The sequence below is a fragment of the Mizuhopecten yessoensis genome, unplaced genomic scaffold (genome assembly GCF_002113885.1).
Source record: "Mizuhopecten yessoensis strain PY_sf001 unplaced genomic scaffold, ASM211388v2 scaffold10945, whole genome shotgun sequence".
Classification (NCBI taxonomy): domain Eukaryota; kingdom Metazoa; phylum Mollusca; class Bivalvia; order Pectinida; family Pectinidae; genus Mizuhopecten; species Mizuhopecten yessoensis.
Window position 1 is genome coordinate 369136 of NW_018408800.1, and position 11928 is coordinate 381063.

At 34.5% G+C, this 11928-nt stretch overlaps 1 protein-coding gene across 7 annotated transcripts in view; it reads left to right on the forward strand.

Annotated features, from left to right (window-relative positions):
• LOC110463932 (solute carrier family 15 member 4-like) overlaps positions 1-10510 on the forward strand; it is a 44631-nt gene extending 34121 nt beyond the window's left edge. For all 7 annotated transcript variants that reach the window (XM_021518884.1, XM_021518883.1, XM_021518882.1 and 4 more), the window contains 6 exons: positions 1261-1430; positions 2244-2422; positions 3181-3367; positions 3681-3881; positions 5964-6098; positions 7016-10510. In XM_021518884.1, coding sequence (XP_021374559.1) covers positions 1261-1430; positions 2244-2422; positions 3181-3367; positions 3681-3881; positions 5964-6098; positions 7016-7260 — 1117 coding nt within the window. In that variant the 3' untranslated portion in view covers positions 7261-10510. The remainder of the gene's footprint in view (positions 1-1260; positions 1431-2243; positions 2423-3180; positions 3368-3680; positions 3882-5963; positions 6099-7015) is intronic.
• Positions 10511-11928: the final 1418 nt, after the last annotated feature.

The following is an 11928-nucleotide window of genomic DNA, read 5'->3' on the forward strand; positions in this document are numbered from 1 at the left end:
CCCTTGTTATGGAGTTATGCCCCTTTGTTTTAAAGACAAGTAATTCTCCTCCCAAAGTACAACACTGATTTGAATGATATTTGAAAAATAGAACCCTTGGCTTACATTCAATTCATTTATAGGGACATAACACCCATAAAATAATTACAATTTCAGATGTGGGGACTGTATATCAATGAAGTTTCATGAAATTCTGATGAAACTGTTTGATTTGTCTGGACTAGATTACATCTACAGACATACAGACCTACAGACAACCTGATTTACTATACCAGTCCATCCCCTTTACATCTACAGACATACAGACATACATACAACCTGATTTACTATACCGGTCCATCCCCCTTCCCCTAAATTTGTTATGTGTGTGCATGGTCACAGTTGGGAGGATGGGGGTGTTATTATACCCCTAAATACGATAAACACACATTAGGGTGGTCAGGTGGCACAGTGAATAAAACACTTTCACCAAGGTTACCAGGATTTGATTCCCCAGTCACACATGAAGAGGTATGGAGTCAACCGCCTGACAATGTGGGTTTTCTCCAGTCATTACAACTCCCTGCATGCTAACATCTTGGCAAACAAAAGTGATTGATAAAAGTTGAAATAAATTGCTTCATATTTGTTGTAAAATGAATAAATATTATATTGATAGTAATAAACACATAATGGAGAAATAATGTCTCCATGAAATTTGATCAGTTTGTCGAAGACCAATATGGAATCACTGAATTGTTGAAGGCCACATTTTACCCGATTGGTTTGTCAGATGTCAATACTGGGTCAGTGGTTTTTCAAAGGTCAGATCATTGTGGTGTCCCTCATGTGGTAAAGGTCAATTTGGGGTCAAAAGTTTGTTAAAGCCCAATCTGAGGTCAAAGTTTGTTGAAGGTCAATCCAGATTTTAAGTATTGTTGAAGGTTGATGTATGATCCATGGTTTATTGGTTAAGGTAGCTTAATGGTGGCTGGTTTGTTAAAAGTTGGGATAAAGGGTCCCTGATGACCAAAGTTAATCACTGTTGTTGGCCCGGATATTAGTCCGCGAGTGGTCTTAATGTAGGAGGAAAATGAAGCACCCAGCGAAAACCTACATGGTCGGTCAAGTGATCTCATACCATTTCACATCCTATTGGGGAATCGAACCCCGGCCGCCTCGGTGGAAAGAGAGCACTCTGCCAGCCGACCACCTGTGTACAACATCTTGTTGTACTACATACAACATCTACCTAGTCACTTTTGTGTTCCGTTTTGACAGGTTTTACTGGTTCATCAACGCTGGGTCTCTGGTGGCTTATTCTGGTGTGGCCTACATTCAACAGAACATCAGCTTCACCATTGGGTTTGTCATCCCTCTGGCCAGTATGATTGTTGCTCTCATCATCTTTGTTGCTGCCAGGAACCTGTACGTCAACACCGCTGTTGGAGGTACAGTATAGATATTAAATCAAATCAAAAATGTAGGATATCATCTAGTAATTAAAGGGGAAGCAACTCCGTTTATACACGCATGTGTTACCATTACAGGTGCATGGTATATTATCTATGTACACCTGTTATATATATTTGAATCCTCTGTAGCAACTTGGAGATCATTTGACACCAGGGTGTAGATTTTGATTTTGTGTCAGCTCTGATTTGCTGGAGGGTTTTCTGAGTAATGTTTTCAAATTTTGGTTAAAATGAGAGAGTCTCACTCTAAAATGGGCAGGGTTGAAAGCTATGTGCATATCATGTTTAAGATGATAGGCTTTTACATTATAGAATATATGAGTTCAATTTTACTTACTCCCAATGTGGTTATAGACAATTTCCATGTTAACACTTCATCAGAGTGGCACATACACTATACCTGCAGTATCTAGCATAAGCAAGCATTAGTAAAATTAACTTCATCTGTAAAATACTTGGTTTATAAAAAAAATAAAGAAAAAACAGAATATTTCAAATATCAGATATACATATTAGATGATACATACATATTTCATTTGAAAAATTCAACAAAAGCTTGTTTATGTGAGGAAAAGATCCTAAAGTAAGTCCTTCTGTGGAATTATTTATTTGAAGAATGTTCTAAATTGTATAAGGTACCAAACTTTTTTTTTTATAACTTCAATATTGTTTGACTTCACATCTTCTGTTTTTTCGTGTATCAGTATTGTCTTTTGTATGGGTGATATACAGTTAGTAAGCTGTGTTAAGTTTGGTATTTCTTTCAATAAGATGTTTGTTGTTTCAAAGGAAGCATCTTCAGTAAAGCCTTTGGAGTTTGCTGTGCCACAAAATGTAAAGGGTTCAAGAAAGCAAGAATACAGAACGGAGGTCCTTACAGTAACGAGATGGTGGACGGCGTGATCTCTGTACTCCGAGTTCTTCCTGTGTTTTTAATGATCATCATGTACTGGGCTGTGTACTCACAGGTAATTACATGACAATTGTACTTTAATTACAGATAAATTCAGGTTCTGTAATTACAGGTAACTACATGTACTGTAAATCACATGTGAATAAATGTAATGTCATTATAATGTAAATGCATGTACTGTTATGACAGGTAAATACATATAATGTAATTACAGGTAAACACATGTACTGTATTTACAGGTAAATGCATGTACCGTCATGCCAGGTAAATACAACAACTGCAATTTCAGGTAAATATTTGTATTATGATTGCAGGTATATACTTCTACTGTAATTACATTTAAGTATGCATACTGTAATTTACAGTATGTAAACACATGTACTGTAATTCGCAGGTAAATAGGCGTACTTGTACTGTAATTACATCTAATTAGTATGCATACTGTAATTATAGATAAATACATGTACTGTAATCGCAGGTAAATAGGCGTACTTGTACTGTTATTACATCTAATTAGTATGCATACTGTAATTATAGATAAATACATGTTCTGTAATTCGCAGGTAAATAGGCGTACTTGTACTGTAATTACATCTAATTAGTACGCATACTGTAATTATAGGTAGTCAATACATGTACTGTAATTTGCAGGTAAATGTATGGACTGTAATACAGATAAGTATGTGTATTGTAATCACAGTTAAGTATATGTACTGTAATTGCATGTGCATTGTACTGTGATTACAGATAAATTGAAAATACAAAACAAAATCTCATAAGCAAGAATTTCCATTTTCCATTTTTGTGTTGCAGATGCAGTCAACCTTTTTCCTGCAGAGTGAGAGGATGGACGTGATGGTGGGGGATGTAAAGATGCCAGCCGCTGTCCTCAATATCTTCAACACTGTCATAATTCTTATCCTCATCCCCATCATTGACCGTGTTATCTACCCACTACTGGCTAAATATGGACGTAGCCCATCCCATCTACAAAGAATAGGTTTGTGTTTTTCTCAGATACATTTTTTAAGATTATCTGCCATTTAAGCTTACTGGTTGCACAAATTACCTCTTCCAACTCATAAGGTGTCGAAATTTGAATATTTATCACATAGTTACTCTGGTGGAAGGCTACATAGCTGGTATATAAAAATGAATGACCTTGACACATGTACACTTTCAAGGTAACAAGGGTCAAATTTATTTAAAACTTCATACCAAATTCATCAAGCAGGTAAAAAAAGATTTTAAAGATATATTGAGGAAACTTGACACTCATGTGTATGACATTTTTTATTTTTTTTTACTTCCAGGATTGGGAATGATCCTGGCTGCTTTGTCTGTGGTGGTGGCGGGAGTACTGGAAATATACCGTAAACAAGAATTGTCCGAATCAGGGGGAATAATGCAAGAATTGGCTGGTGACCAATTCAACGCATCAACATTGTCTGTGTTCCTCCAAGTTCCAGAATTTGCTCTTGTTGGGGCCAGTGAAGTGTTTGCCAGTATATCTGGTAAGTTAAACTTGCATGTTTAATGTACTGAGTACATTTCTCTGCAAAAATCAGTGTCTCTAAATAAAGCTGCCATTTTCCCCACAATATCATCTATGTCATGCAATTCTGATAAAATCACTTGCTTTGAGGTGATCTCCACTTTATGTCCCTTTATTAGCTATGATTTGAACCGTCATAAAAGAAAGAAAAGAAATCAAAGGAAAATTAGCCTTTGCAGTGGTATGCTATTCAACTGGACATTCACATCCCACGGGTCTTTTGTCATACCTAGTCACAATGAGACAACATTACAGCCTAATGATTTGAACCTAGATTAAGGCCAGACATAAAGGAATGGCCACTGTTGGTTTTTTTTAGTCCCCACTGGTTCCGGGAGGTGGGGGGGGGGGGATGACTATAGGTTTGCACTCCATCCTTCCGTCCGGGACATATCTTCTATACTATTTCACTAGGAGTAACCAGATTTGGTATACAAGTTCACCTTGGGATGGTGGAGCCCACAGTGCAAGAATTAGGTCACTGTGATCTTTGATTTGACCTTTGACCTTTACTTTTGAAAAAGTTTGTTTGGGATGTATCTTCTACACTATTTCACCTGCAGTAACCAGATTTGGTATACAAGTTCATCTTGGGATGGCAGAGTGCAAGAATTAAGTCACTGTGACCTATGACTTGACCTTTATCTTTTATAAAAATGTTTTTCCAGAGCATATCTTCTTTTCTATTTTACCTGGAGTAACCAGATTTGGTGTACAATGAAATCTTGGGATGGCGGAATGCAGAGTGCAAGAATTAGGTCACTATGACGCATGACTTGACCTTTGACCTTTACGTTTGAAAAAGTTTGTCCATGGCATATTTTCTAAACTATTTCACCTGGAGTAACAAGATTTGGTGTACAAGTTCACCTTGGGATCGTGGATTGCAGAGTGCAAGAATTAGGTCACTGTGATGCATGACTTGACCTTTGACCTTTACTTTTGAAAAAGTTTGTCAGGGGCATATCTTCTATACTATTTCACCTGGAGTAACCAGATTTGGTGTACAAGGACATCTTCGGATGGCTGAGTGGAAGGAGTAGGTCACTATGACCTCCCTCAGTGACCTATGCTTCCTAACATTTGTGTAATGTTTGTTAAATATAGAAATCATTACTGGTGGGTGACTATGGATTGCCTTGCTATACTTTGCCTTGTTTATCTGGTTTTAACATCCTCACAACATTCAGGGTCATATAATAATATAGCCATTCAGTTGTACTGTAGAAGTTTCTCTCTGTTGAAAACTTGTGTTGACAATATTTACTGGTCACTCTCCCAAATGTCAGTTAACCTAACTTTTTATTACCTACATATGAAAATCTGTTGTCATAAATTAGGCCTACAAAAATGGTTACTGTAAACATAACAAGATTGGTTTTGGTAAATAATGATTTCAATTTCAAAAATATCATTTCAAATTATCAAACACAGTTCAAGTGTCACATGATTTATGATAGAGTACACCTGATATAAATATATATCTTTGTTTAAGCTTCAAACACCACAATCACAGGACTGATGATGTACATGTACCTATGTACACAGTGATTTAGGCTTCAAGTGTTGATATCATTCTTTAAGAGTAGACATGACTATGTACTATTGTGCAGTTTAAGGGAAATGCATTTTTTCACAACATTTAAATTTGTTAAATGATTAAGATTACATAGATAAAACAATGTTTGTGATCTACATGTTTGGTTTGTGATTACACATGGGTAATTATCAGATATTGATGTCATATTATCTACAGATCAATCAATTTAATTGAGTTTAGAATATTAGATTACGTTTGAAATGAAAGGTTTCTTGTCAAATAGCATCTTTACAAATATTATTTAAGTGCTGTTGATGAGATGATTGCTTTACATCAACCTCCTGTCTGGTTCAGTTAACAAACGAAAAGGGTGATTGATACAGGCCCAATGTGCCTCTTGTCTTTAAAAACTCGTAAAACGTATGTGACAGGATGGAATTTTATCATCATACTTGAATTTTTCCATGATTAATATGTATATATTACCTCTTTTTTTCACAGGTCTCGAGTTTGCATATTCTGAAGCTCCGGATTTCATGCAAGGTTTGGTGATGGGTTTGTTCCTAATGACATCCGGCATTGGTAACTACGTCTCTTCGCTGATTCTGGTGATCGTCAAGGCTGCATCCACAAGTGGTAGGTTTAAATACATTTTGGTTTGTATGTGTTTTACGTCCTATTAACAGCTATGGTCATTTAAGGACGTGCCAGGTTTTGGTGGTGGAGGAAAGCCTGAGTACCCTGAGAAAAAACACTGATCTACGGCCAGTACCTGGCGACTGCCCCTCGACCTGTGATCCAGTTGTGGAGGGCTAGTGGTAGCAGAATGGAGGGCTAGTGGTAGCAGAATGTCAGCCACCTTTACCACTTGGCCACCGCTGCCTGGTTTAAATACAAATAATAGTACCACGCCATAACAGCATGGTGCCCAGTTTTGGTACATTTGTTGCGCTCACGCCTAACTCTTCGTAGGGGGCAATTTGGACTAATGGTATTTGAGTATTACATGTATGTATCTATTATTTCAAGTTCTTAGTGCAATACCAGGAGTAACCCTGGCAGTTAACATCAGATTAATGAATGGTGGCATATCATTGATATTATATAAAATAAAACAACTCACATGTAGATCTAATCAAAAGCATTGTTTATCAACATTGTTATGTATCCAGATAATTAATACAAGTACCTGACTTTGGGAGCGTAAGAAGAGAAGAAAATGGCCATATTTTTTTTACCTGCAATTAATCATTGCATATACTGTAATAGGTGTATTGTAGCAGATAACCTGTGGATCGACAGTTCACTGGACCAGGCAATCTGCAGACTTGAGTTCAGTAAAAAGATATTTTAATATCTATAGGCAATATAACGGAGCAGTTAGTTACAAGAGGTTACGGTAAATGGTCTGCTGACATGTCACAAATAGAACTTAATTTGTCATAATTAGTGTTTTATTGTTGGATTCATATAAATATATTCATATGTGTTGAGTCTTACAGGAGTATATACCTGTAGTAATTATTATACACAGATGTATTTTTTTCTTTTAGATCCTTGGTTCCCGGATGAAATAAATGAAGGAAAGGCTGAATATCTCTTCTTTCTCATTGGTGGGTTGATGGTTGTGAACTTTTTAATTTTCATTATCATTGCCAAGGCCTACAAAACCCGTGCATCGGAACAGAGCAAAAATGAAAAACCAGAACTAATTGACACTGATCCAAATATGGACAGGAAATTAAAAATTGACCCTGGTTACCATGACAACCCACTTGCCACAGATACGAGAATGTAGTACTTGTGTCTGTTTTCTGTATCTGGAATGGTTGAGAAATAGAAAAGATGGGATTGAATGAATTTTTAATGGTGAAAGTTCAGCTTTGCATATAGGGATACTTGTTTTAGCAGAAATGTTCATAAGGACTGAAAGATTAAAAATATCCATAGTAGCTCAATAATGAGATTAATTCTCCATCATTCAAATATCCAGAATCCATTTTTATCAAGCTTTGTTTGCCAATAACTGTCTAATTTTCAATCAAGGTTTGTTTAATGTTTGATGAAATGCCCTAAATGTGCATGTGGAATTATTTGTGAATCTTACTGTAAGAATGGAAATTTTCATGTCGTGACTCTGTGAATTGTTTGGGGTGTCGAAATTGTCCTGACAGCAATTTACAGTATAGGACATTAATAGTTTTCAAGCCAAAGTTATATGCCTATTTTGTTTTCAGTTTTACTAATCATGAAATCATCAATTGATTGATATCTGACATTGTATCATTAAGGTGATGAAACCAGGGTTATAACAGGGTTATAAACCTCAGATTATTTAGTGACAATATAAATGTACTATAATGTATACAATTTGGAGGGTGGCGTACAATTTTCTGGGAAATGTAATTACCTCCATTATTTAGCAATCATTATTTCTTGAGGTCTGGAATATGTCAGTTATCATAGTGATCAGTCAAACACTATGTTATAAACCGTAAACTTAAGGGCTTATCCTTCCACTGATAAGTTGTCCAATTCTTCAACACCATTTCATGTAGATGAGAACTTAATTAGCTCATAGTGCCAATGATTTTTCAGGCATGACTTGAACAAATTAACACTGATTGCAGATATATCTTATTTTCTGACAGTCAAATTTAAATAGTAAATATCTATATAAATTGCTACAATTATTTAGACCACAATATATTATCAATTATAAGTGCCTTAATTATTTCTGCCAAAGATAGGTCTAATTGGATGGGTATATGTGTTTGTTACAGATAACACTGGGCTACCTGTAAATGATAAACCATGTGATAAACCATACATCTACATCGGTTACCTGTAAATGATAAACCAGGTGATAAAATCATACATCTACATCGGTTACCTGTCATTTTTTGAATTATCGATCATATTTTCATATTCCTATGTTTTCAGTTGTGTAGTACGGTAAACATACTTATTTGAGCAGCTTTGATATTTTAGCATCTCTCAATCATGCTATCTCTGGCGCACTAACCTTATGTACAATATGAACAATATGTATACATATTTCAAGGGAAAATGAGATCCAACGTCCGATAGTGAATGTTCAGTAAAGTGTTGGAAACCCCAGTTGATGGATTTCTAAATGGAATTCACTAGTCCGGCCTTAAGAATAATCAAATTTCAAAAGAAGAGATGACCTGAGTACTACATCCAATGGGGAGTCCCATCAGCTTTAATCCAGTTAACATGTTTTGGCCCACCTGGTGGGTCATCATCAGAATACATACAACTGGGTATGTTTTCTGATAAATGGAAGAGTGCACTACCATATGTTATGTATAACAGTATCTATGTATACAGACACAGTGTGTAAGGTTTCTGGAGTGCGTTTAATCAATGTAAGAGTCGGGGTGTCATTTTATGATAGCCCAAATTAAGATCTGAGGAACCTTTGAGTGCTAAAATATTGAGTGTGCTAATAAATATGTTTATGGTATTTCAAATGAAGTTTTAATATATAAATTAATATTTTATTTTCAATTGATTAATTTTAAAAATATATATATATATGTTTTACATTTTTTTCATGAATCAAAGTTTATACCTAGTCTGTGATTTACTGTTATATTGATTTATATATTATTTTATGTGTTAATTAACACATTTCCATATTTTACAAACCGGTTTCCATGTTTTCTGTAAGTATTTACAAAACAAAATTAACCAATCTAATGTGCGCTGAAACAAACACTGTCCATATTAAAAATATGTTTTTAGTTGTTACTGGATTCATTTATTTAATGATTACATGCAGTGAGGGAGATATTGTCAGGAAGAATAATATATAAAGTTTCTAACAATTTAATATACCCCCGTAACATGAATCTGGTTAAAAAAATTGTGTGTGTCATATTATGGAGAGATCTATGTGTTGTTTATTATTGTCTCGTGACCCGGTGGTTCTAGTAAATTAAAGTATCCAGAATCTAGACTGAGTGAAATTCTAATATTAGCTTTAAATTGCCTTACTTAATTTGGTATATGCTCTGGTTCTTGTTTAATTTTGATGATGGGTTACTCCCATTTAAATCCAATTGTACTTGTAAGAGGGTATATAAAGTAGAAATACAGTTGTATTTGAGTGCATTGCTAATTGTCTACATTGCTCACACCTTTTATCTGGAAATGTATTTTTATTATTATGGAAAACAGGATAATACTGGGGTTTGTCTCTCTTTTTTCAACCAATTATAATAAATTTCAACATCTTATTATCACTGTTAACCTTATATATATTGATTCAATACGTTATAATATATTTGTTAAAAGGTGTCTTTGTAAGGCTCTGCAGATAAATGATTCTCTTAATTTCATGACAGTTATATGACTGATAAATTTCAGTAATCAAAATTTTTTCAGAAACTTCCTTTTTAATAAGTCATAGAATAACTGAGAAAGCTGTCTGATATAATTATTTCATCACCATTTAGAACAAGCATTTTGAGACAATGTTGTAGCTGTGGTCCAGCATACCATATATGGTTGAAATCAAACCATGTTAATTAAGGGCAGTGATTGCATGGAAACTGATTAACCAATTAGAATGAAGTAGCATCATTAGTTATATGCATGTACAGATATGTATTCATCACATGGACAATCACTCTGACGTTAATTATAATAAATATGAAAGAATCACTCTGACAATTAACATCAAATAAATCAGGTTTTCATTTCATCATGACATTTATTAAAGGAGTCTAAACGTTTTTGCATCATGCAGGCACTCTGCTGAGCAAATACCAAACAGAAATTAGGACAATCAATCTTATGAAATGAAAACGAATTTAATGTCCATTTTATCACATTATTTAGAGTGTATGCAACATCACAATGCCAGGATGTCGGTCGTGTTAATGTTGATGTTGATGTCACAGTTGGTGTCATCATGTGAGGTAATACACAGAAAAAATTAAATGAGTGTATTCACTGCAGAACATGGTAGAGGTATAAATATTAATATTCACAGTTATTGCCCTTGGCATTCCTCAAGACTCTTGNTTGTGTTTTTCTAACGAATCAGAAAGCACGAGTTTATTGCGTGGACCAATAAATATGTCCGCGCAATAAATGAGTGCTTTCTGATTCGTTAGAAAAACACAAGTGTGTGGTCTTGCTTTTATCACATACCTTCCGTATTTGGTAGAGATCGATACAAAGATTTTATAAACTTTGATATTTTTTGCAAATACCGGGAACTTTTCAGTTCGCCATGACAAGGGGATTCCCATAAAATGTAGTTCCGGCTAGTAGGTAAATACAACATTCCGTATTGCACATGTGCAATACAGAACATTGTATTTCATGGTCTGAAAATTGCTTGTATTACTATAACAAGATTCAACAGGTATGTGCTAAATATTAATATTCACAGAGTTATTGCCCTTGGCATTCCTCAAGACTCTTTGGACAAGATTGAATTCTGTTATTTTCAAACCAGTTAAAGTAAATTACTATCATATGTTGCTGAATGTGTCCATCAAGTATGTTGTTCCTGTATTGGTGAACATGTTTAAAAGTGGGACTGCCAGACATAGAAACTTCGCTTCATATGATATTTTAAATGTTCATAAGACATAGGACTCAATTACAACAAAATAGCAAGTTTTTGCAATAAGCAAATTCATGGGTATGGCTGTTTTACTGCAGAAATGTGTTCTTCTTTGTTTAAAACTAGACAATGATAAATCATGATGATTTACTTTTGCTTTTCATACTTAAGATACATACATACATTTCCTGTACATATGATTTGTATACTTACTATTTCAAAACTAATTTAATTCCATGATAAAAGAACTTCCATTTATAAATTTANAAGATGTTATCAAAAATATCATCCACACTTTTATATCTGTCATATATTTACATGGATTACCACAACATGTAACATATAATAAAGGTATACTTGGTACCAAGCTGTCATATTGTTTTGTTTTTTTGTCAAATGTTCAATCTCTCTGTTGCTGGTGACATCCAGATGAAAACAAATGGTGTTTATAACCTTCATCAATAACAGCAAGACATTGTCGGACTTTGTAAAATAAGTTTATTATTGAGTTTGAAAATATACAATTACTTATCATGTAGGCATCTAAGCACTTAATAAGGTTATATTGTGACACACATGTACAAGCTTTTCACTTTCTCAGTCAAACTAAAATCGACTGTACAGACATTTCATATAGACTCCTCTACAGAAAATCTACATGGTATTTACAAGTAATCGTTCTCCCATTAAAAGCATTTCAGTTTTTAAACTCACTCCTTGAAATTAGCTTTTATTTAATTTACATTGTGAATAATAGCACAAATGATGATGGGTATATATACTGGGAAATGTTCGCCCTGTCAAATGTTTACCTTCGGTCCGTAAAATCTGTATTTACTCAAGTGATAATTTCGCCCTTTC